General features: G+C 45.8%; 1 protein-coding gene across 1 annotated transcript; it reads left to right on the plus strand.

Annotated features, from left to right (window-relative positions):
• Positions 1 to 418: 418 nt before the first annotated feature.
• On the plus strand, positions 419 to 18,167 carry LOC119435800 (NPC intracellular cholesterol transporter 1). The gene is made up of 11 exons (XM_037702517.2): positions 419 to 577; positions 1,770 to 1,859; positions 3,368 to 3,561; positions 3,874 to 3,995; positions 4,268 to 4,385; positions 4,919 to 4,971; positions 6,337 to 6,478; positions 7,719 to 7,950; positions 11,311 to 11,424; positions 13,353 to 13,512; positions 17,859 to 18,167. Exons 2-11 carry the CDS (start codon positions 1,770 to 1,772, stop codon positions 17,906 to 17,908), a joined length of 1,275 nt encoding a protein of 424 aa, XP_037558445.2. The 5' UTR covers positions 419 to 577; the 3' UTR covers positions 17,909 to 18,167.
• The last annotated feature ends 9,012 nt before the right edge of the window (positions 18,168 to 27,179 follow it).

The following is a 27,179-nucleotide window of genomic DNA, read 5'->3' on the forward strand; positions in this document are numbered from 1 at the left end:
AAGCTGCTTCGAATGGAAGGAGCAGCACTCAAAATTACGCATATGTTGTGTTGTTCCTGTTCATCTGCGTTTTATTTATTACCTTTAAGGCTGCAAAGATTTGCATGGATGCATTTCATATCGCACAATTGTATTGCCTTAACATTGCTCTGCAAGCTAATAGAGAAGCGCCTATATTGATGCCACTGTTTTCACTGTGGTAGTGCCCATTGTCCAAAACTGATTATCCATAGCTTATGATGTCATGAAGACATCTGAGGGTATTTTTTGAGGGTATTCCTCTGCTCTGCGATTCATTAAAAACAGTGGCCAACATTTTTTCTGGCACTATTGCTTAGAACCTAATGTTGGTGCCTATGGGATTCTAAAGTTTTTAGCCGTTATTCTTGTGTGTTGCTAATAGGACTGTTTTCGTTTCTGCACTCTTTATGTTTCACAGAGCAACCGCCTAGATCTCTGCTTCTGTATAAAGGCATCAAAGAAGAGCAAGCCCTCTGAAAACACTAGTCTGCTTTACAAGTTCTTCAAGACAGTCTATGCACCTTTCCTGCTCAGCGACTCTGTACGAGTTGTTGTGGTAAGTGCTGAAATAATCTGCAATTTGTGTGTGTGTGTGTGTGTGTGTGTGTGTGTGTGTGTGTGTGTGTGTGTGTGTGTGTGTGTGTGTGTGTGTGTACATGAGCGTTAGTGTGCATGTGCGTGCAAGCATGTGTGTGTGTGCTGCATATAGATAACTGCTATAATATAAATTTTCCATCACACAGGCTCTCGCATATACTGTTAACTGCAAAAGCTTTCATAGCACGAAATGCGTGAAAAAAAATAACTTGTCGCTTCACCTGTCTGCCTGTAATTTAGGTGAATGGTGTGGTGGTCGGCAAAGGAAGTATCCACTGCATGTTTCTATTCGAGGGTGGATGCATTGGCTGCAACAAAATCTTTTTTTCTTTCTTGTACCACTTGTACCTTCCGTTTCCAAAAACTTCATTCTGTATTATTTATTCCTTAGGGATTTGGTACCAGAGAGCTTTAATTCTGTAGTGGTTATCTTTGAAAAGTTAAGGATACTATAGCAGTAAGTGACATAGGGCTAGTTGGCAGTTGGGCGAGTGTGGCTGCACACCAGACTTTCGCACTTGCACAGTCATCGGATTATACTTAAAAGTATATGCATGCCTATTGCCCGAAGCTTACGTAATTCACAAAGGTGGCGCTGCATGTGTTAGCATGCCTTCAATTGCTTTAAACAAAAACGAAATGGTATTCTTTGAAGGTGCCCCCTAGATACCCTTTGAGGGGAGATACCATGTTTTAAAAACTTTTTTGGATAAGTCTTCTTTTTTCTGCCATGTTTAACCTTCATGTTCATATTCTTTATTATTGACTACGGATGTGTGCTTGCAGGGGGAGGCTGTGCTCATTTTATATAGTGCCTTGTTGCAATAAAGACAACGTTGTTAGTCAGCGCCTCTGTTATCTACTTCCTGTCAGTCGCTTTTTTTTTCATCTTGCAGTGCTGTTTTTCACTTCGAAAGTAAGAATACTATGCTGTGAAATGGTGTTACTGCTATTATTTGTTGTTGCTGTCATTGTTACTTGTTTCATTTAGTATTATAATTACTATTGTTGGGCAAAAGATTATGAAATGGATATTCCTCCTGTATTTCACTTGCAACAGTATACACTTAAGTACTTTGGACCCACTTTGTGCGACTCTTGATCGGGATTGCTCGTGCCAATGCTTATTGTGTCAATGTATCGTTCCTCAGATGGTGGCCTTTATTGGATGGCTGTGCTCCTCCATTGCTGTCATAGGCAAGATTGAGATTGGCCTTGACCAGGAGCTTGCTATGCCTCAGGTAAACATTGTTGGGCAGGAATTTTGTATGGTCATTGCAGCCTCATCATCATCATTGCCATCCATCATCCCGCGTCACAGTCACTGCCGCGGCAGCGTGAATTGCTAGTAGCTCGACTATCGAGCCATAAGCATCAGAATGTGCTCTCATTCACCGGCCTGGCTTGACGCTACAGCAACCCCTCGCTCTTCATCTTCCCTAATATGTGCCAGAACGATGACAGCAAGCCAAGTCAGCTCCTGTCGCATCATCTTAGTCACCTTGGTTTTGCACTTCAGTGGTGCCGAAATCGACCATCTTGGAGCTGAATTTTTTAAAGCAAAGCTTCCTCTGTGAAATCGATCGGGTTTCGGTGTCGGTACTGTGGTCAGGGGCGGGTGTTGGTCGTGGTTGTGGTGGTTGGACTTTGAAGAGCAGGGTGCTGGTGGCGAGGAGACAGGTGATGGGATAGGAGGAAGTTGGGTGGAGATGTGTAATGGAAGGGCAAGGTGGATGACGTTGTAAGGGGATGAGTGGAGGGTGTGACTTGGTGCCAATTAGTTGGCACTATTTTCAACGGTACGTGAGATCCACGCATTTTTTTTTTCTCCCCTGAGACATGTCTGCCAGTGTCAACTTTTTTTACTGGTGCAATTCAGGACATCCAAATGGTTTTCATATAAAAAGCTCTCAAAGGTATAAATAATATATGCAACATTTTGCAAAACTGAGACTTGTTCAAATGAATTGTAATTTAGAATCACCGGGAGTCTTAATTGGCAAGGCACAGGCGCACTTGTTTTTCTGCTTGAAATCTTTCAGGGACGTTTTGACTCTCTTGCATCCCGTGACGTGTGTTTTCCCCCAATTACCCTCACATATCCCGATATTTAGCTTGCCCACATTGCACACGCGATGGGGGAAGTTAGCGTCGTAGTTAGCAGCTACGAAAAAAAATGGTGCGGACTGACTGTGCCCTTCTTGGTACGCTTCTTGGTACTAACCTGTGGAAGACTTCCTCTCTGGCTTTGAAATGCGGCATCGGCAAATCTGATCATTCAAAAGCACTTCCATTCACAGTACTGCACATATAAATGACTTTAATGTAAGCATAGGCAAACATCCACTCAATAACCATGCGTGGTGAGTCACTCGGACGTCAAGAAACAGTCGTGAAGGAATTAAAGTCGAACACCTTTATAAATGAAATAATTCGTTATATAGGTCACTTCGTTGTAAAGGTCGCACACTGCACAGCTCACAGTAGAACCAGGACAGAATTATTCTTTCAATATAGAAGTCATTTCATTGTAGAGGTGTTCGTTGTAGAGACACACGACTGTATTCTTTGTATGCGTTTCGCCAAATTGGCATTGTCATATAAAAGGAGCAATGAGGACCCATTTAGTGTGTTTGCACTCACCTGTATTGTTTCCTTTGTTACCAAGTGCACTTTAGACCTCGACAACCTTTGCATGGCTGGAGCACTTGCCAAGTCAAAGTTCCTGTGTTTCATCGCATTGTTTCAGGATTCCTACCTGCAGCAATACTTCGACTATCTCAAGAAGTATCTTAAAGTGGGGCCTCCCGTGTACTTCATGGTCACCGAGGGCTACGACTACTCGGACGTCAAGAAACAGGCCAGGCTGTGCATCAATGAACAAGTCTGCGACCAGGACTCCGTCGGAGCTAAGCTCAAGCAGCTGACTTTTCTAAGCAACAGGTGAAGCAGTCTTCCAGGTTACAGTCGTGGAGGGGGTCATAAACATAAGGTCTTTTACAGCGCTGCTTCTACAAATGTAGGCAACAAGATAACACCCGATAATCACCAGAGCTAGCTAAAATAGGAATAGTTAATGTGTGGCGCATACTGACCCATGTACACTGTTGTACTTTTCTGCCGGTAGCCATTCTTGACCGGATTATCACTGTTGGCAAGTCAGCGCTCGATGCAATATGCACCAACTTAAGAGCTCTTTTTTGTTGATGCTTTGCACTGACAACCCGGTGTCTTTCTTTCTCTCTACTCTTCCAGGACGTATGTGACGAGACTGCGGTCATACTGGCTGGACCAGTACATCCTTTACATGCGGTCCTCGGATTGCTGCTTTGAAACCATCAAAAATCACGATTTTTGCTACTCCGACTACGGCACTGGTAAGGCCCATTTTTGTTTCATTTGTAGCATGCTAAGTGAATAGTTTCAGTACTTTAGCTATGTATGAGGCAGTTTCAGAAAGTTTGTCAGTTTGAGTCTTCATGGTGACTGACGATAGTTTGACAACTTGTTTTTTCACGATATTAACTCATTTAAGCCACCTTGTCACTTTTTTTTGAAATTTCTGAAATTTATAAATTCTGCAGGGCACAAAGTGAGAATCCAGCTTTTTTCAGCTTTTATTGAGCCTTATTTTGCTTCTTGCTTCTAGGAAACGGAACGTGCCAATCCTGTAGCGTGCCGAGATCTGAACCTTTTGCTGGGGAAGAATTTAGGCACCGCCTTTCCTGGTTCCTGAACGACGTGCCTAGCCCTAAGTGCTCTTCAGCGTGAGTCATTTCTATAGTACAACTGGTGCAAACGTACATGACCAACTAAAAGTAACTGAAACAAGGATCACAATTCATTGATTTTTGCAACCGAAGGTGTTATCTGTGCACACTTTTCGCACGCTAGTGTTTGAGACACACTCATCTGCACACGTAGGTATTCAAGTTGCATCTATGCTGCTGCAACTTTAAAGGAACGTTTGTCAGTGTGTGGGTCAATTATAGTAAATGATTGTTATGGTCTAAATGTTATTGTTGCTTTATTTACGGGAACAAATATTAACCAGCCCCTTTGCAAAAACAAAGGAAGGGTGACTGGTTTTTGATGGCCCCTTAGTGATTGGCTTTTCGTACTTTTCGGGCATTGCAGAGATGTTCATTATTGACCTGCTTGACAAGAAAAGAAATGACTAGACCTAAACTGTAACACTTTTTAAAGTTTGACTGTCTGTACAATTTTTATAATATTCAAATGGCTAGCTTGTTTGATTGCTGACTTCGTTTCTTCTCCTCCTTTTTTTTTAATTGCTTAGTGGTCGTGCCGAGCACGGACATTCGATCAACCATGAAAATGGGACCATTACTGGTAAGTGGTCTTGCTTCTATCGGTTGAATTTGAACCTATTGATGTTGCATGTTCACTTTTAAAATTCTCTTAGAAGTTTGTGCTATTGAGGAAAAAATTTAATAGGTTTTGGAAACCGGGTTCCCGCTTTCTGCACTTTTTGTTCCGAGCAGTGATCTGAGTAACAGCATCCACTTTCTCGGTATAAAGATGTCCATTCAACTTGGTGGCTGGAGCGTAAAGGTTGGTTTATCGTTATCGTTCAGCTGTGGTAGGGACCAAATATTAATACAATGTAGCAGTCAGTCACAAGGGTGGGACTGACCATGTAGACAAACACAGCTTCCTCTAGAATGGCAGATTAAGTCATTTCGTGGGTGAGGGTCATAATGAATGGTGGGACAGATAGGCAGGCCGTGTTGTCACATTTTCACTATGGCCTGTCTTCTACACTGTGTGTCATCTGTATACCTGTGTCACACGGCCACTTTCAGTTGCAATTGAGCCCAATCCGGATCGGAATTCTCGACCGCCATTGGATCCTTCCTGCATCTTGTTCAAAAAAGGCAATCATGAACGACAAATTTGATCGCAATCGAAAGTGCGCGTTGTGGCACCCGTTTAAGCCGTAAACCAGCTTAGCTTGCCAGATCCCGAACTTATGACACCTCTTATTCCAAGATTTCTGCCGTCTGGGTAATATTGTTCTTATTTACAGCACTTTCTAGTAACCTCTTTCTGCATACTAACCGCAGTACATTTTCTAGGGCAATAAACAATGTCTGCTGCAATGATTTTTTAACCACTCTTTTTACACCTGGTTTTAATTGTTTTCTGTTAACTCTATTTTGTTCTCTGGTGTTTTGTTTTGTTAACTCTGTTCTGATACTATGTTTTAGATTCTGTGATGTCTACAAGTCCGTTTAACTCAAGAGCTAGCTTTCAAGTTAGTTTAACTCGAGAACATGTTAGGAGAGTTAACGTGTTCGCTAGTTACATTGTTCCCTGTATGGGAGTTTAGTAGGTTTGTTTTTTGTAAACATTTGTGTTCTAGTTTATGTCGACCACAAAATGCCTGCCACTGCAGTTGAGATGATAGAAAGAACCTCAACCTGTCAAAAATAATGCCATGCCCTTGAACTGCTTTCAGTTTTCAGTGTTTACCTTAATAGAACTGTGTAGCACAAGGGTGCAGGGAAATTGGGCGATCTGTTATTATATTATGGGGAAACTGTGCATTGGATGTGGGTGTAAAGAGGTAATACATTATGCTTCATAGTCTCCAAGACAGCTTCTGGGCAGAGCTTTGTTTTCAGTGGCAGGCATCTGCTAGAGGCATCTACAGTTGCCTCTTTGAACATGTGGCAATGTTTCTTCACATTTCAGCCGCCTACTATTCAGCCTATCACCCTGTGCTGAAGACGTCGAAGGATTTCTACACGGCCCTAGAGTGGGCTCGGCTAATATCCCACAACTTGACACGCATGGTTCAAGAAGTCCAGCCTGAGTCTAAGGTGATCCCATACAGGTGAGTAAAACTCTTCTCCAATGATGCGGCAATAAATATGACGTTTAAATCTAGGTGCACGTGTCGCTTCGTGGGCATGTGTTTGTGTGTGGGTGCGTCTGACCCCTTTGTCTTTTGCTGACAATTAGGAAATTGAAGGGGGAGATGCAGCGTGATCTCGGTCATACATATCATCTTGCCATTTGATCCTTTTTCATTCCATGCTGTTTTATTTGGCATCGCGCTTGTGCTCCAGCGCAAGCTGATGCCAAATAAAACAGCATGGAACGAAAAAGGATCAAATGGCAAGATGATTTGTATGACCGAGATCACGCTGCATCTCCCCCTTCAATTTCCTAATTGTCAGCAAAAGACAAAGGAGTCAGACGCACCCACACACAAACACATGCCCACGAAGCCTGTCCTCCCCTGCCTGTCTACAAATGCCTGTCACTTCTAGAAGATAATTTGAACAGGTGAGCCCTGTGGCTCACCTGTTCAAATTATCTTCTAGAATTGACAGGCATTTCTAGACAGGCAGGGGAGGAAGAGCATAAAATATGGAAACTGTTTATTGAAGCAAACTTCGAGTCTTAAAAAAAAACGAAGCCTGCAAATTGCCAGCAGTAGCGGCGATACTGGCAGGCATAGTCGGTAGTATAATCGGATCAAATGTTGCTGCTGGCAATCGGAGGGCATATTATAGGTGTTGGATAAACCACTGGGTATCACGGCAGTTCAAGTATTGATAGGCTCACTGCACTAATCAGAGCACTCGTGGTATAAGACCCATAATCTTATATAGCAAGTGCATCTCATGCAGCGCTGAAGGCACATACTGATGGCATGCATAAACCAATGAGAATGTGATAAAAATAAGACCCATAGGGTATTTGTCATTGCTCTAAAGGTCATACACACTACCCAGAATGTAAAGCAACACAAAGGCATCATGATCAAGAATTTGAAAAGGTTGTGCTGTTCCAAAATTCAAATTAATGCTTATTTATTGTTCTTTTGAAAGCTTAGTGTATGTGTTGTATGAAGCCATTTCTTCAAAGTACTCATATGGTGACAAATGTCAAATAAAGGCAGCTACTGTCTAATGAGATATTTGAGTGTGTGTGTATCATATAATTGAAGGGGGAAGCCATTGTCACGAAATGGCCACTGCAGTCTTCCTCTGTGCACATATCCCTGCAAGATAATTAACACCTCTCTCCTTCTGTCCCTGTGTGTACCCTCCACCCACGCGCTGCAGCCTGGTGCACGTGTTCTACGAGCAGTACCTGACCATGTGGCCAGACACGTTCAAGAGCCTGGCATTCTCGCTGGGCGCCATCTTTGTTGTCACCTTTGTGCTGCTGGGGCTGGACTTCATGTCTGCGCTGGTTGTCACCTTCACCATCGTCATGATCATTGTCAACCTGATGGGCCTTATGTACTGGTGGGACATCTCCCTCAACGCTGTGTCCCTCGTCAACCTGGTGGTGGTGAGTGCTTGTCCCTGCCCCTCGTATATCTCCTGTTAAGTGGTGCTTCTAAAGTGAAGCATTCATTGCTTCTTTCTCGGGGTTTAGCGCTCTTAGTCATTACCTTGGAGGATACTAATTTGTGAATACATATACATTATAGGCCACTTATAACGTAACCGCTTATAGTGCAGGACCGGATATAGTACGGTCTTTTAAGACTCCCGTTAATTTTCTCATAGCACTCCATGTATACAGATACCGCTTACAGTGCAGCCGCGTGAGACGAAATACCTGTTCTAATGCGGCTTCCGCGGGAAAATCTCGCTGACAAGGGTGGTAGCGAGCACGCTTCTCAACGAGGTGCGCCCACCGATGGGAGAGGAGATCAACGAGGGCAATGCGGAGGAGGAGCATGAGTCCAAGGGCGATAAAATTGTCGTCGCGCCCCGTATGTGCAAGCGAATGCACAGCAGAGATGCAGGCCTATTCTAGCCACTGTAGCAGAGAGCAAACGCGACGCCGTGGAGGGGACGGGAGGGAGGGGACGGGAGGGAGGGGACGGGAGGGAGGGGACGGGAGGGAGGGGACGGGAGGGAGGGGACGGGAGGGCGACGCTGTGGCACCAAATGCGTATCATGCAACCGGGCGCAAGGGAAACTGGCGATGCTATCTCCCACACGAAAGGAGCAAAGCGGGAAGGCAGCGAGGGAGGGGGGGGGGGCTTCTACTCTGCCAACAAATGCGTTCGCGCCTGTGCCGGCTGTCGGTGTTGTTGCGTGCACCGTATCTTGAAAGTGATCTCCACACGGCGTTGAGCTTTGTATGCGCTGTGCTTACGCCGCTGAGTTTCCGTTGAAGCGATAGACCGCACGAACCTTCACTCTCTGCGGCGGCCGCGTTTCCCGACGCCCGTGTTTTGGCAGTGGTTGTCTGCGGTCATCGAGTCTATTCATGTTTGCTTGTGCGCGTTGACCCCATGCTTGTTTATTCAGTTAGTAAGCGAATATGTCAAGTTTATGCAGCCGATGAAACTACTATCTCTATATACTCTTTATAGCTCTACTAATTTGCTATCGCAATTGATGCTTCGCCTTTTGGGCGAAACTGCGACATTTTTTCTTAATCATACTTCCTGTGTTGTGCACATGCTATGGTCTTCTACATTTAAAATACGGTAACGAAACTTTGCATCAGAACTATGATACAGTGGAATCTCGATGATACGATCACGGCTAATACGAATTTCCGGATGATACTAATTTTTTTGTGGTCCCGGCTGAGCCTCATTACTTTGCAACGTGCTAGAGAACGGTTGTTACGAATCGATTTTCGATCCGCGTCGGTTGATACGAATAAACGGAGCCCAACCGACGGCCGCGAAAGAGAACAGCGCGCAGTCACGGGCTTTCTCCCTTTCTCTTTTGGTGCGGAGGCGCGGATACGGCGCCGGACAGCGCGGAGGTCGCGACTGGGCGCGAAGAGTTTGACGCGGTGGCGCTTTTCTTGCTTTTGCGCGTGGCCGCGGCAGCGAGCGAAGGTTCGTGCGGTCTATCGCTTCAACGGAAACTGAGGGGCATAAGCACAGTGCATACAAAGGTCAGAGCCGTGTGGAGATCGCTTTCAAGATACGGTGCGCGTGACAACCCCGACAGCCGGCACAGGCGCAAAGTACAAGAACGCATTTGTTGGCAGAGTAGCAGGGCCGCGACGAAAGCAGGGCCGGGCTCGACTGGCGCGCCCGGCCGTGACGGAAGTCGCGTTTGCTCTCCCCTGAGCGTTCTCTCTACGTGCGTGAAGGCGCTTTCACTCGCACATACGGCGCGCGGTGACGATTTTATTGCCCTTGGACTCGTGCTCCACGTCTCATGCTCCTCCTCCGCATCGCCTTCGTTGATCTCCTCTCCCGTCGGTGGGCGCACCTCATTGAGAAGCGTGCTCGCTACCGCCCTTGTCGGCGAGATTGTCCGCTGCATTATAACCGGTATTTCGTCTCACGCGGCTGCACTGTAAGCGGTATGCGTATACATGGAGTTCTATGGGAGGGTAAACTGGAGTCGGAAAAGGCCACGTTGTAGCCAGTTCTGCACTATAAACAGTTACGTTATAAGTGATCTATACTGTAAATGCTTTTTACGAGCGCGTGCCTGAGTGAGTTCACCTCCGACTCTTTAATTTAGCTAGTTTTAATTGTGTTTCGATGATACCAATTTCGGCTAATACGAATATTTTTCGTGACCCCGTGAGATTCGTATCATCGAGATTTCACTGTAGTGTTATACAATGCCAGAAATTTTTTTTTTTTTTTAATTAATACTTTGTGTGCTTCATGCGAAGATCGTGGGTACTTGGACATTAACCTTTCAACGTTCGTAAATTACGGATGCAAAATTCCCAGTTGCACACTTCGATTCTTGGATATGCGCGGCTGCTTGGTCTACATGTTTTGCATACGTGCAGGGCTTGAAAATCGTTGTTTTGGTTATAGTGCGGTACCGCTTATAGTGCAGATATTCACGACTCCGGCAACTTACATTATAAGCGGCCTACACTGTATATATACAACTTGGGGCAGTGGGTGTGTGCTGGCAGCTGTGTTATGTGAACATGGGCCATTGGGTATGTCTCCGAGCACGCAGCTGCTGGCTGCTGTCTGGCCTAGTAGACGAAATCAGGTCACTTAGTATGAGCCCATTCTTATCCAATACTCCAGAATGGATGTGACACAGGGGGTATCAAGGCCTAAATGTATTTAGGAATGTGTTGTACTTTTTGTGCACCAGCTTCATCCTTGTGATGCAGGCAGCCAAGCAGCTGCAGGTGAGGAAGGCTGTGCTCGTGTCATCTGCTACAAGTTTTAGATCACTTAGGTTCCAACATTCTGTTGGATATGCGTTGATATTATTCATGTCAAAAGCTGTGTTCATGTAAAAAAAAGCAATAGCGATTGCAGTGGTTTATGTTGGGCAAACGGGAAAGGACAGCTTGAATTGTTATCGTAAAGACAGTCTGTGCATACAAGCACACCCTCATGAGGATTCAAGATACTATAGTTTACATGTATAGTCGACTTCCATTAATTCGACCCTGATGGGACCAACAAAAACGATTGAATTTTACATATCTGGAGTCTCGTCTTGCCTGTCACACGCATGGTGGCCCTGACATAGAGCCAGTGTGGCAGTCGGCAACAGTTTAAGATTCAGCATTGATGTCAGCCAAAAGCGAGCTCTGGAGCCAGTTTCTAGCGCATTTTCTAACCAAAGACACACAGACACAGTCTTATCCACGTGATTGGCCGCTCGCAAGGTCTGCAATGATGTGTAGAAATCTGTGCATTCTTTTAACAAGGAATCGCTTCCATTGCCTTCTCGATTGCAGGGCGTGGGCATCTCCGTCGAGTTTTGCTCCCACCTGGTGCGGGTGTTTGCCTTCAGCGGTGCTCCTACTAGGGTCAAGCGAGCCCAGGATGCTCTCACCAAGATGGGAAGCTCGGTCAGTACTCTTGGCACCTCACTTGTCGTCTGCTATCGGTCTCTCTCCCTTTCTGTCCTGGTGTTTTGCAGCAGGACCTCCAGAGAAAATTTTCGGGAAGAAAACGGAATTTAAAGGGGCGCAAGAAAAGAATGCTGTGTTAGTCTGCATGAGTAAACTGCACTCCTGACATGCCATGTAAAGTTGGCTTGGGTAAACTCAGTCTCGGTTAAATCAAGATTTTGGTGGGTTCTCTTTCATTTTCTTTGCATTTTGAAGGTGCTTCAAGAATGAGCAACAATACTCTCGGTTCACTCAAGCTTTTTAACTTCTCGAGGCAAGGGGCTAACTAAATGTCCCAAGTGGGATCACATACTTAGATTGGCATTAAAGAGGAGATTCTTGCAGCTAGACTGCTCACTGGTTTCCACTCAATTTTGCCCTGAGGCAGCATTTTGCATAGTAATACCATGTTTGTGATCGTTACTTGCCTGTTTCATTCACAGTAAAGCCAAAGTGTGTGCCATTTGTGGAGACCCCAGTAAAATTATGTTAATTTCTCTGCAACAGAGCGGTTGCGGTCTCCACTGTTGCATAACATGTCTTTAGATCTGCCATACATGCTGCCTACAGTGGACTTTGAGATAGTGTAAGAGTCTTTTGATAGGCTTTTATTAGGACAGGCTTGCATGTATACTACTATACAGTAAACACTCATTGACTTGGAACCGGTGTCTCAAAATATGGCCAATTCTGAATGTTTTTACAGTTCTGCGAAATTAGTTCCCATTGTTTCCGTGTATTTTCTTACCCCCTTATCTTGGAAGTCTTTACCGGCAAATTCCGCATACAATACCTTAACCCACAATAACGATAAACATTGTCGCAACACACAAAAAAAAGCAGTGAGAGTTATGGTTGCAGTAATGTCTTTATTAACATTGATCTACACTTCTTTTTTTCCATTGGAGCTAGAGGAAATGTAGGAGAAATGTGCAGCAAGACAACAGGAAGGATCTTATTTTGATAGCACAGGCATGGATGTCGTTCAGGCAATGCTATCTTCCTGTCGAATAAGTTCATTTTGACCCTCACTTCGCAACGCTTCCTTCGAAGCTTTTATCAGCATGGGCAGCCCTGGGATGAATGATGAGCGACAGTGCGATTTGCAGTGATCTGCACACATACTGAATGCCTTCAAGCACAGTCAGTATGATGACATTGAAGAAGTGTGTGTGCATGAGACAATTGCTGCCGAGCTGTTGAATTGCATTGACATGCGCCGAAACATGATATTGTATTTATTAGAATATAGGGTGAGGTTTTTTCCTCAAAATCGTTATCCTCAATGTCACCCCCCCCCCCTCCTCGTCTTATACACGGATTTTGTCTTTAGGTGTGGCTTCACGGCATTGCAAATTTCTCCTTACAGTGTGGCAGTATGCATCGCTATGCCGTGAAGCCACACCTGAAGGCAAAATTTGCAGATAACTCGCACTTCTCGTGCTGAAGCCCCCTTCCTCACCTATTTCATGTTCACCATATTGCGTTATGCTGAGTTAGCAATTCAGCATTTCAGGCAATCCCTGCCGAGTCTGAATAATCCGTCGGCTACTCTATGTCACCTTATATTGGTGTGCATACTTAAGTTTTTTTTCTTGGGTCCCCGAACTGCACCCTAGCCTTATAATCATGACCACCTTATAATCGAATAAATACAGTACGTTGGGTGTTTAGTGTAAATAGCAGATGCGTGATCACAGATTATATAATATAAGGTTCCAGATTTGCAAGGCATGTACACTGAAATGTCGCTTATCTCAACTCTCCTTATGGCTAAAGCTTTCCTCAGTTTTACAACTTTGTGGTAACGAGGGTTTACTCTCAAAGCGCCCGTGTGGGTGTCTCTAGAGGTCCAGCTTTGCCAATTGGTAATTGTGCCATTTCAGATTCTGTCAGGCATCACGCTGACAGACTGCGGGATCCTGGTGCTGGCGTTTGCCAAGTCGCAGATCTTCCAGGTGTTCTACTTCCGCATGTACCTGGGGATCATCGCTTTTGGCACGCTGCACAGCCTCATCTTCCTGCCTGTGTTCCTCAGCATCCTAGGTCAGTATAACAACTTTTTTTTGCTTAATTGCTCCCACGTCCTTGAGGTGGGAGGGGCACGTTCTTGAGCAATCACTTGTGGACATACCATACTTTCATGCAATGAAACAAAGGACATTCCTTGATGCCACAGTGTTTGAACTACCCACCTTGTCAGTGCACTACTGAGCAGCTACAACGCACGAGAGTAACGCCAACAGGAAGACCATCCTGCGTGTGTGAAAGTAATTGTTCCATTATTTGACCTCCGATTTGCATCCGAGTCTTGTCTGACCTGAGGCATTTGACTCCAATATTCAAGAAACTGTGGCTAGTCTTGCCTAGATGTGATAGCTCGCCCAAGTGGCAGCATTTTAAGAGTGAGCAAAATCTGCCCCCTGAACTTTCGGTGAAAAACTTGTTATAAGTTAACTCTTGGTTGTTTTTTACTATTCAAATACACAAGCTATGGTCTTTTTGCTTAGACAGGCTGTTCTGCTTGGCATTTTATTTTCCATTCTTGGGATTTTGTGGAACACATCTTGGTTGCACTGGCGAGTATGAGCTGCACAAGCATGTCTCATAAAGTTATGTGGTGTTGCCATGCATGCGACCTTCGCTAAGGAGAAACGACTGATTAGTATTCAAGTTAAAAAACGAGTGACTAATTTGACTTGTCAGAATCAGAATTTGTTATGAGAAGTTCTCATGTTACAGGTATTTAGTATACAGGAGAAGGCCCCATAGTCAAAGACTGTATTGGGGCCTCCTGTACAAAAACAATTATGATAGGTAACTCATCACAACAATAGCTGATAAATAAAGTACAGTGAAATCCAAATAATTCGAAATCTCTTAATTCGAGATGATCGATAATGCAAACTGCTTTGTTGGTCTCGGCGGAAAGGCCTGTGTACTTGAATTGAGAAGAATTCCTGGGAATTCAAAGTCCAAAAACAGCGCAGCGGTGATTTCGAGCAAAATTTCTCACTCCCATGGACCGATTTTTGGACAAACACGAGCCAAAGGTGAAGCTTCGACCTCTTAATTCGAGATGATCGACAATGCAAACTGCTCTGTTGGTCTCGGCAGAAAGGCCTGTGTATTTGAATTGAGAAGAATTCCTGGGAATTCAAGGTCCAAAAACAGCAAAATTTGAGCAAAATTTCTCACTCCCGTGGACCGATTTTTGGACAAACATGAGCCACAGGTGAAGCTTCGATGCGTCCTTATACCCCCCCTCCGATCTTTCTCTTTCTTAGAGCGCGTTTGATCACATTACCTCCCTAGTGGGCGCTAGAGCCAGTCATCTCCAACACTAGGCATAGGAGATATACATCAGGCCACCATCTTTTTCGGCTCAGCTTTGCACATTTTCCCTCTCACCCACAGCGAAAAATGCAAGTGGGGTGATTTTATCATACTTGAGTTTATACGGAACCTAGGCTTCTTCCAGCACATGCAGTGGCACACTTCTCGTGCTGAAGCTCCTTTCCTCACCTATTTCATGTTCGCCATATTGCGTTATGCTGCGTTAGTGACTTTTTCCTTGCGAACCCAGTGATGGTTTTGGTTATATTAAAGGGCTCCCCTTAGTTTTAACTGCTTTATTAGAATAAATTTACGGTCCCCTTGAACTTAGAATTAACGCGATTCTACTATAATACATAGTAAGAAACACACTAACAGAACAAAATGCAGAATTGATTACAAAGAATAACAACAAGGCTTTAGCATATGTCATGGTAGTAGGGCAAATCACAGCGTAACAGAAAAAAATTACAGTCGCCGACCGATTTTTCGGACCTGGCGGGGTCCGAAAAAAAGTCCGAAAAATCGAACAGTCCGAAAAATTAGTTTTCGCCAAAAATGTTAACTTTATTTCATTCAGGCAGGCTTAAAAAAGTCCTTGATGCTGCCTTGCCTCATAGTACGCTTGGAGGCAATTAGGTTTGTCTGTATTTGACGCCAAGGTGACATCGTCACCGTAAACGCTCGACAATAGCGTCACCGCGTTGGCGATCTCCGCCGCCGACGGCTGCGGGTGGTCATCGTCGTCATCATCCGAGCCGCTCTCCGGCTGCTGGACAACCTGGCGAAGAATTTCGTCGTCTGTGGGCTCCGCGCACGAAACAACGTTGTCGTCCGTACGAGCGAAATCTTTAAATGTCATCGTGGCAGGAACGTCCACTCCACCACTGCGCAGGTCGTTCATTAAGTCATCCCCGCCATCGGTGCCGTCCGGGTCGCCTACGTCCAGGTCATCCGCCTCGGGCTCTTCGGCAGCAGCGAACCCTGCATGCCTAAAGCAATGCGCGATGGTTTCTGGCTTCACCGCTTTCCATGCATCGGCTAACATGTGGATGGCGGCCAGAAGGTCGACCTTGTACACCTTCCCGCTGTCGAAGCACAAGACGGTGCGGCTGAGCAGGCGGGCACGGTAGTGTGCCTTGATGTTTCTGATCATGCCTTGATCCATTGGCTGGAGCACGCTTGTGGTGTTAGGCGGTAAAAATTCCAGCTGAATGGCCTCAAGGTTCGGCACGCTACCGTGCGCGCCACAGTTGTCCACAAAAAGATGACCTTTCTGTTCTGCCGCGCAAACTTGCGGTCAAGTTTGCGTATGTATCTTTCAAACAATGATTGCGTGATCCACGCCTTGGAGTTGCTGTCGTATTCCACAGGGAGGGTTCTCACAGCCTTAAAACACCTCGGATTTCTGGCCTTCCCAATAACGAGAAGAGGCAGTTTTTCCGTTCCGGTGGCGTTGGCACCAACCATCACTGTTATACGCTCCTTGCTCAGCTTCCCACTAGCGCACGATTCCCCCGAAAATGCTAGCGTACGATCCGGCAGCATCTTAAAGAAAAGTCCTGTCTCGTCACAGTTGAATATGTCCGAAGGAGCATATTCTTTAAGCAATGCTTGCAACTTCGTGACACGGTAATCAGACACAATAGTCTGATCCACCGCTCCGCTTTCACCACTCACTTTTTTGAATGAAATTCCGTGCCTCTTCTTGAAGCCGCGAAGCCATCCGTCAGTAAATTTGAACTCTTCAATGCCCATTTTGAGAGCGAACGACTCCGCCTTTTCTTTTAACAAGTCTCCCGACACGGGCAGGTTCTTGGTCAAAACTCCTTTGAGCCACAACTGCAGAGCCTCTTCAAGGGCTGGATGAACGCCCTTACTGTCGTTTTTTTGGCTCTTGTTGTGGGAATTCTCAAACGCTGACAGTATCTTCGCGCTGTTTTTGACATAGTCAGATACCGTTTGCTTGGAGAGGTGGTATTCTTTGGCGACATCAAGCTGCGAACGTCCACTCTGTATCAGCTTGATAATTGCAGCTTTCTTCTCCAATGTCAGGGTCGTGTACTTCCCACGCTTCTTCGCACCGCCTGGCTCTCGCGATGGCACAGATGGCGGAGCCATGGCGTCAAGCACGCAAAATTCGATGTTGTAGTAGCCACAAGGAACCACACAACGTCTCGATGCAGCGCGACACAACACGTGCGGAATGGCGACTGAAACAAGCTGAAGAAGCTACAACAATAAAAAGAATCCTTTCTTCGCCTCCTCCTTTCCCGTCCCCAACGGTGTGATGACGATAGTAGTCCTGACCGAAGACGAAAAAGTAACGTCCCGTGCCGCGTTTTCCAAGTGCGCTTTCTAATCTCGGAGGCAGCAAAGCCATTCGAAGACCAAATTTAGCCAAGCTGGCGGAAAATCCAATATGGCGGCTTCCACAATGGTTGGGAGCGTAGCTTTAAACGAGCGATTTAGTCCGAAAAATCCAACTTTCAGGGGCAAATTCGTCCGAAAAATCGGTCAAAAAAATGCATTATCTCTATGGGATCCTTGACGGTGCATTTATGGAGTCCGGAATATCCAACAAGTCCGAATTTTCGGAGTCCGAAAAATCGGTCGGCGACTGTATAGATATGAAAGGTGACTTCAGGCAGACATCTGTCAATGAGATTAATCTGCAAGCCCTAATTAACAAAAGCTCTTACATTTAGCTTGAGCAAAAGTGAGTGCTAGGTTAATCATTTCATCTGTATGTTGCATTCACTATACGTTACGTTAACGCAATTATGAGGTCACTGACCAGTGTCCAAAACGCAAATTGTTGCGTTTGAACAAGGGATCTTTACAGATTCTGAGACATCAGTATGAGTTTTTGACGGAAGTCTGCCTGTACTGAAAGAGGTTACAGCAGATATTTAAATTGTAAGTGTGAGTATCGCAACTTGTGAAATAGCCACAATGTGTTGCAATACATCTGCAGAATACATGATACGCCATATGTTCAGGGCATGCATTGTGTTAGGCTAGGCATAATGCTCTGTTATATTCGTCTTTTACAGCCTCTCCCGTTTCAGCGCGTGCAAGGCGAAGACTGTTGGTTGCGAAGTGAAGTTAAATTATAGTTTCTTAGTGATGTTTTAGCATTGTAAATAAACACTCACATTCACTGTTTCAGACTCCAGGCAGATTTCAGTTCTCTCTCTTCTTTATTGGAAATGCATGACAAATGTTTATTTCCTATATCAGGCACAACAAAAAATTTACAAGTGACAAACTTGCGGAGTGTAGCTTCTAAGTCTCCCTGTGTCCTGGCGAACGGTTTCCTGTAGAAAGCAGGTTGTATTATATTGGAGCAAGGAATTGTAATGCTTTTGCGTAGGTGTGTGCAAATATTGAAAATATTGAATATCATATTTTTATATATCTGCATTTAAAAACCCTGTAATTGAAGAGTGCGTTCCTGAGGATCAGCTTTTGTTTTTTGTAGCAGCAAGATGGCCACTTGGGGTACAGTTAATTGTTTTGCTGGCTGAGCACCACAGCAGCTGCACTTTATTGTTTTTTGTGTCTAACCAGCTAACTATTACTACTTGTTAAAATAGACTCGAGACAAGTGAGTTCCACTGTGGAAAAGATGCGAGAACATGTAAGGAAACGACCACACAGGAAGGAACATTGCTTGTTCTCGTGCCATTTCCACCGCAGGAAGTACTGAAAAGTACTAACCAGAAACTGCATGTCCCGTTTCGTGCTACTTCATGCACTGTTGTCATGACAGCAAACTATTACTACTTGTTGGAAAAGACTCGAGACAAGCGAGTTCCACTGTGGAAAAGATGCGAGAACATGTAAGCAACTGCATATCCCGTTTCATGCTGCTTCATGCACGGTTGTCGTGACAGATGATAGCCGTAGAATAGTGTAATTAGGGTTAGCTGTCGGCAAGCCTGTTCACTCGACAAACGTCGTGACGAGCAAAAAAAAAAAAACGGTCACTTCACAGCAAGCCTGCATTCACACGGCAGGGTCAGTTGCAGACGACAGAACCAGAACCGACGAACCAGGCTGCTGCCGGCACCACCGCAGTTCGACAGCATTGGAGACTGCACGCATCAAACCCAGCCCACTCTTAAGCCTTCAAAGCCCCACAGTAGAAGAGGGTGCAACAGCGGACAGTGTTGAATCTGACTCCGAAAATTCTCTTGTTCTTTTCGAAACTGTCACGGGAGTGGACAGCTTTGAATCGGAGACTGAAGTACCTGAAACTATCGAAACGACAAGCACGAAACATCTCCAGAACGACGGTGAGGGCGAACCAAAGTCCACGGTGCGACGAAGACGGCAGAATGACGAGCATGTTCATGGCCAAAGATCATCGCGCTCACACATGAGTGCCTCTGCCGATAACCCCGTCAACGACGAGCCAGTCGAAAACATCACAGTGAACGAAAATGAAGAAACTGCTAACCCTGTGCTAGGGGTCCAGCACGCGCCCGACGAAGAACAGAATAAAGTTAAAAGAAAAACCACTAAGCGTTCCGCTGCGCCCATGATGCCTTTTCAAGTGATGGTGATGGCGATGCACCTTCCACCGCCAGGTTTTGCTTAGGTGCTAGCACCGCTTTTGCCTCGCTCAATTACTGTCACATTTACAGCACTTTCTGCAGTTCATGGCCTGTCACTTGACTACTGGGTGCGCACGCACTGCCTAATGCCTCCCATGTAGGAACATTTTGCTGTTGCAGTAGAATAGTGAGCCTGTTACTGGGCCCAAACAGGGAGTGCAGATTTATTTAGTATTGTTTAACACTTTCTTGCCAGTGGGAAAAGCAGCAACTTTTGGGTAGTCAAGTAAATGCTTCTTTTCATATCACAGAGCTTGCTTGCTGCCAAAGGGCATCATAGTATCAAATTGTAGAAGAGGAAATTTTCTTCCCTACGGTACTATTCCCAAATAACATGTGAAAAGGAAAACGAAAAAAAGATAAATTTTTGATTGAAGTAAAGTTTAATAAAAACGTCATTGTTGCATCGCACACAAAAAACCTTTAAAACAATTCAGAATGTGCATTTTCAGCACAAAGGATGTGCTATATTCCAGCAACTATGACTTTTCTATGTAAAACATTTCTTGAGATTAAAAAAACATTAACACTAGTGGCTATCCCTAGCGCAATTCGAACAAGGTCAACTCCTGGCCGTCTACTTGCGTGAAACTAGACTCGCTGTGCCGCAACCGGCAAATGATCCCGACCGAAGGATGTTACCACTCTGCAAATAACTGACCTCTAGAACACGCAGGATATCTTTATATCGGCAGACGGTAGCTTTGAAATGGTTCAATGAAAAAAATCGAAACTCCGTTTGAAAATAGGGCATACCAAAGTTCTGCACTGGTGCGGCTTCCAAAGCCCGAAAACTTGCACGCAAATGCGTTAAAATCGAAAGAAATTAGACATTACCATGCATGAGCTGCGTCTGGTGCCGACGCCATCTTGGCAACTATGAACGTACATCGTGCTGACCACGCCCCTTCTCCAGAGGCACTCTAAAGATCTACATGCACCGGAAAAAGAAAACCGAAACCGACTAAACAGCTCCTAAATAACCCAATAAATGGCGCTAGCTGTCTGGGAGCGCTTGGGAAGCAGCAAAATACAAATTTGCAATCATCGAATAGGCGCGGACAGGAAAAGTGTTAGAGGGCCAGAATAACAAGCTCGCAGGGCGGGCCGTGGCTCATGGGGTCTTGTACCGAGGGCTCCACCCACGCCCAGGGCCCGTCAAAGGACCCTGCAATTTCCCTTTATTTTAATAAATGCTTTCTCTCTTACTGCAATGGCTTAAAGCAACATTGATATTCAATGTGCTATATTCAATATGACATTCGAGCTAGGTATACGTATTCAAATCCTGTTCCACAAATTCTATGTCCACACACCCCTGATTTGACAAGCATAATAGATTCAAATTTGAAAAGCGTGATGTTTGTGCATCATTAAATATAATTGCACACCAAAATTGCAATATAGTCGAGGACTAAAGGAAGCGTACATGAATATCTTGGCAAATATCTACCCTAATTCTCCACACACACAAAAAGTGGAAAAATATTGATCAAGAAAGGGGTCAGGCAAGAAGAAGACACAATCTCTCCAATGTTATTCACTGCAGGCTTATATTATGAGTGAGGATCAACAGTAAATATCTGACCAACCTATGGTCCTGTTCAGCAACGATAAGGATGAATTGCAACAAATTATTGAGGACCTTAACTGAGAAAGCAATCAGTTTATCTAGGCCAATTAATCACAGGTGACTTGGATCTTGCAAATAAACATCAACAGATTCTAGATAAATGCCTCTAGAATATGAGCAAGAGTGTGTTTTTCTAGGTCAATTTCTCAGAGGACCCTGATCACGAGAAGGAAGCTTGAGGAACAAGAACAAAAATGCATTGAAGCACATACGGCAGGCACTGCCAAATTATGACCAGCTACTTACCGGTATCCTTGAAAAGAAAAGTGTACAATCATTGCATTCCATCGGTACTAACTTGTGGGGCACAAACTTGGAGGTTAATAACAAAGAAGCTGCGCAAGGAGTTATGGAAAGAAGAATGTCAGGCATAACATAAGAGACTAGAAGAGAGTGGTGTGGATCAGAAAGCAAACATGGATAGGCACTATACTAAACATTAAGAGGGAAAAAATGAGCATTAGGGACAGTGGCGCACCGACGGGGGGGGGGGGGGGGGGGGGGGGATTCGGGGGTTGTAACCCCCCCCCCCCCTGAGGCCGAGTTAACCCACCCTTTTGTATAACCCCTTTTCTTTCCTTGCGCCTTTGAGTACTGCAACTAAGATGTAAGAGGCGTAATCGTCTGCGAGTACGGAAAAAAGCGCATTTTTTGACAATTTCCCGTGAAGAAATTGAAATTAGTGCTGTTTAGATGGTATTGGCAAACTGTTAACCCCCCCTGGCAGAGATCCTGGGTGCCCTACTGACTAGGGATGCCAAGGGAAGGCAAGCACAGTTGAGGACAGCACAAAATTGGGTGGGGTGATGAAATTGGGGAAATTCAGCTAGTGCACAACTGGGGTAATTAGAGATCGTTGGGAGAGGCCTTTCTCCTGCAGTAGACATAAATAATAGGCTGATGATGACGAAAATCTCAAAAGAAATTTAGAGGAGGATAAAGATGAGTAGGAGCACGTATGGCAGGCATTATCAAGCTGTGAGCAGGAAAAGAAAAGTATGCAGTCATTACATCATTATTCTATTGGTATATGTGGCAGAAACTTGGACTTTAACAAAGAAGCTTCTGAAGAAGTTAATTACCATTCAGTGAGCGATGTAACAAAAAATGATAGACTTAACTTTAAGAGAGAGCAATACAGTGGCATGGATTAGAGAGCAAATGGGGTTAGTCCAACGTTATCGGCGCGTGGGTGAACGTCACTTGCGACCATTCACGGTACGCCGGTTGCGCTGCGCCAGCTGAAATGCCATCCCCTCTATACTTCGACGCACGTGCCGTCAGCTGCTATCTTCAGCTAATCTCCAACCCACATACCACTTTGAACGGCTGTCTGGGTCCATTGGCGAAGCAACGTGAGCGCTTTTTCTTGCGCAATGCATTGTGGGTCGGCGCAGCTGGCGCAAGCAACATGCAGATGGAGCAAGAGCCATCTCGATGTCGGGCGCGTCGGAGCGTGTTGGCCGCATCCGGTTACATTGACTTGCGCCAGTGCGTCGAGCTATAGATGCTGCTGTTCTCGCCAGTGTGACGTAGCATGTGTGCATGTGCGCGCTCATGCTACGTCAGACTATAGCCGCACCTTAAGAGGAAGAAATGGAGCTGGCTGGGCAGGTCATGCAATGCAGAGGGCAGATAACCGGTGGTCCTTTAGTTGCAGAATGGGTGCCATGAAAAGGGAAGCGTAGTCAAGAACGCCAGAGAATGAAGTTGCGTGATGAAATTGAGAAACTTGCAGGCATAACATGGGGTCAGCTGGCGCAAGACCGAGGTAATTGGAGATCTCTAGGAGAGACGTTTGTCGTGCAGCGAACATAAATATTGTTGCAACGCCACAACAATATGATGATTACAGTAATCGTAATGATGAATTATAACTGCCAGGCAAGCACCTGTGGTCATGGTTGAATGACATAGGCTCCATGGAGAACTTGGAAGTGCCCCGGAGAACTGTAATACCTGTGCCACACGGGCAAAGTAAAGTGCACTTTGAGCGAGTGCACTTCAGGGCGCTGAGTGTCACTTTGGCGGCCCGCTGCTACACGAGAAAGAGAAGTGTTCTTTCAAATTGAAGGCCATGGCCATCGGGAGTCAGACGGGAAGGCATATATTTAATATAAAAATGTGTGCACGAAAACAGCTTATTATTGTTAAAAACAACATTTACAATCCACCTTTACAAGTGCCGGCAACGACAGCAACTTGACCCGCAACAGTCAAAACTACTCGATCCGCCAAACAACTGCGCAGCCATTACCCGGCGTGGTCGTAAACAGCCCGAGAGCGAGAGTACTTTTTTGCTGTTCTTGTTGTTCTTTGTGGTGTGGCACATTTTATTATCTTGTAACGTTAGCAATTTAAAACAATGTTATTAAAAATTACTCCTGACTCTTCTTTCAATAATACGTTACTTATTTTTTACTTATTGCTAACGAGGCTACACACTTTGCCGCTGCAAAGCGAGTTCGCCGAACACACTCGCCGGCAAGTGCGCTCTGCAGTGAGTGTCACTAAGCGTTCTCGTGTGGCAGTCTGCGAATGACACTAGCCGCGAAGTCCACTTGCTCAAAGTTCACTTTACTTTGACCGTGTGGCCCGGGTATAAATTGGTGGTTAGTTTGATATTCATGCCACCCCCCCCCCCCCTAATTCAGGGTGTCTACCAACCGGGAAAACAGGGAAAACAGGGAATTCTCAGGGATTTTGAATATTCTGGAAAAACTCGGGGAAAACTCAGGGAATTTGTGCCTCTATCAGGGAAAATTACTGTAGGGATGGGCGAATATAGGGTATTGTCGAATATTTCATGGAATAATTCTATGTTCGTTATTCGCTTCCGATTCTAATTCATGGATTCAACATTTTCGAATTATTCAGCGGTCCCGAATAGGCAGTCAAAAGCCACGGACGGTCGGTGCACATCTCGGAGGCTATGCTTCACGTCATGGCTGACATACATCAACCATAAATCTCGAAGGCTATATGTTTTTGCATTAAAGAGCCTGAAATGTGCGACGCAGAAGAGCAGAAACGGCTGCTAGCGCACAACCGAAACGAAGCGGCGGAGTCCGCATAGCCATAGTCAGCAGCGGAAATCGTACGTGAATGACATGCAACGACGGAACGCTTCGTGCCTATTTGTGCCTTTATTGCGTTTACCGCCGCGCATAAACGCGTTGGCCGCGGGATTTCATAGTCAGCCACCCATCATCGCGTCGATAGCTGCCGCGGTTTCTTTCGCAGCGGTTTCGTTTAGTTTCGTTTTGACTCAATACGCACGTCGGCCGCGTGCCTAAAGAGCTGCGTAGTGGCCATCCATGATTGCATAGATAGCGACCGCGATTTCGTCTGAAGTTGTTGCAGTGAACGGTAGTTTCGTTCTGACTCGGTGCGTGCGTCGGCCGGGTACGGTCACACTAGCGGCAAGTTGCCGTGCGTCAGCGCCTTGCCGCGAAGTCCACCGTGGCAATCGCGTCTCGCCGCGCGGCAGCGCGATATGATCTCGCGCGCTCTCGGAACGCGGATTCACCGTGAGCGAAAAGGGTGCGATCGGACAGCGTCCAGAAATCCCTCTATAGAACCGCGAGAGACGACAATCGTCGATTGATAACCCGGCGCGGCGCGGCGGAGGTCCGGTTGCCTTTGGCTCCGTGACGTCACCCTCGTCGCTCTCGGCACCCTCGGCAAGCCGTAACACCCCCGATTCCTGCCGCTTTTGCCGCGCGCGTCATGATGCGTTGCCGCTCGCGGCATGAAGCGGGCGTTTTTGCCGCTATTCGTGGCCATTCCCTTAAGCACCGCAAAGTCGCCGTTCATAATCGTGTCGATAGCGGCCGCGGTTGCGACAAGCAGTTGTTTCGGTTTGACTCGGGGCAAAGCTGTCGAGGATGAAGCGCACCGGCTACATTACGATGGACGTGCGATCCGTTGGCGTTGAGCTTACTGGCGAAAAAATTATCGGGATGTGCGCGCGGTAGTGCAAAGCGTGTCGCAAATGATGGCGCGCGCCGCAGCCGTGCTGCGAAGGAAGTCGCGAAGCCTCGATCGCCACTGCGAGAGCCAATCAGTCACGAGATGACGAGAATTGCAGCTTCCGCACTGCTTTTGTGCTAAATAGCGAAAGGATTTGCTCAACCATTATACTAATAAAATCGTGCTGACGTAGTAAGCATTTACTTATTGTTTTTTGCATATCCTGATAATTCGGACATTTTTTTTTTCAATCCCGTGAAGTTCGAATTAACTAGGTTTTACTGTAATATGTGATATATACTGTTCAAACTATTCGATTCGAAATTATTTGACCAAATCACTACTCACTTAATCGAACCTCAAATCCGCTATTCGCCCGTCCCTAAATTAGCTGTAATTTAATTGAAAGGGAACGAAAGTTGCGGTAATGGAGGGAGGGAGGGGGGGCGACGTTTAGCTGCGCCACCAAATGCGTATTTATATAAAAATGTGGTGAGGCGAGAAGGTGGTAAAGACTCCGGACGCTGCTCGACGAGTGTCCCGTTCTGATGTCGTCGAAAACTTCCGAGCCGCCCCCAGAGGCACAGGCAACAGTCACCAGCGCCGTGCGCGTTCGGTGCGAACGCGGGCAAAACGCCGACGGCGTCGACAACAGTTCGGCGCATTGCTGATGCTGCTGCATGTCTAAGTTTATACAGCTGATCGATAAAACTACTATCCTTACTCCGTATAGCTCTCTACTAATTTGCTATCCCAATTGATGCTTCGCATTTTTTTTAACATGCTTACTAAAGAGTGACAGCATCAGGCAACATGGTGTCAGCCCATCTTGATGTAAAAGAAAGTTCCGTTTCACTCAGGGAATTTAGCAAAATCACTCAGGGAAAACCTGGAAAACTCAGGGAATCTGAAAATGTCAACTTGGTAGACACCCTGTAGAACTTCTAGTAAGAAATTCATGAAGCCGCTTTTCACAAACTATGCCATTGACTTCACTGAAAAGAAAGCAGTAGCCAGGTTTCATGAAAACAAGCCACTGTCTTGCAAGTTTTTAAAGCTTCGATGACAAAACGATAACGCACTTGCCGCTTTACGCCACCTTTGACACTGAACTTATCCACGTCCATGTTTGTTTAGTTTTAGTGGTTCATACATGTTTGTTTCACACATGTCTCTTGTGCCTATGTTATTAAATTGTTGTTTTGCTTTCTCACTTACCCCTGTGAATTCAATTTGTTCTTAACTCGGGCTCTCGCCATCAGCAGAGCACTTCAATTGCTCCAAGATAATGGAACAGACAGATTTTTGAACGCTTCTTTCTGCACTATGCTCTCGTACGCTAATATGGAGGACTCGTAAACATGGAAGACTATAAAAAAGTAACATACTATTAAAAAAAAAGGAAAAAAAGTTGTCGCAGTTTCACCTGAAAGGCGAAGCATCAATTGCAATAGCAAACTTGTAGAGAGCTATACGGAGTAACGATATTAGCTTTATCAGCTGTATAAACTTGGACATGCAGCAGCATCGGCAACACGCAGAACTGCTGTCGACGCCATCGGCGTTTTGCCCGCGTTCGCTCAAAATGCGTGCGGCGTTGGTGACTGTTGTCGGAGCCTCTGATATAAATAGGCACTTGGTGCCGCAGCTAACCGTCGCCTCCCTTCCCTCCCCCTCCCCCACGGCCTCTCGCGCGTCGGAAGAAGGCGCGTTTGCTCTAAATATATGGTGATTGTAAAGGAGAAAAGAGACGCCTACTTCTGCAGCCCTTAAGCGAGCACGGCGCAGAACGCGCGTTTGTTCTCCACCGTGCGTTCACTCCCCGTGAAAGACGCGCCCCTCGCGCCCTTTCACTCGCACATACAGCGTTCGGCGCGCGGCGATGATTTCATCTCCAAATGACGTCATACGGAACCTCACGGCGACGGCGACGCTGACGGCAGAAATCTGCTTTTGAGTGTCCATATAATTGCTATCGCAATAAAATGCGCGGATTAGCAACGGCTGCAGTGCTTCGCAGCCGCCACTGTCGGGGAGATGATAATAGCTTAGTGCCACCACACAGTTAATTGGAGCAGCAGAGCGACAATGGGACACCAATGGAAATGGGTGTGACGCAACAGGCACAGAAAAAATAGAGGAGGCGCTGC

This window comes from Dermacentor silvarum, unplaced genomic scaffold (genome assembly GCF_013339745.2).
Source record: "Dermacentor silvarum isolate Dsil-2018 unplaced genomic scaffold, BIME_Dsil_1.4 Seq92, whole genome shotgun sequence".
Classification (NCBI taxonomy): Eukaryota; Metazoa; Arthropoda; class Arachnida; order Ixodida; family Ixodidae; genus Dermacentor; species Dermacentor silvarum.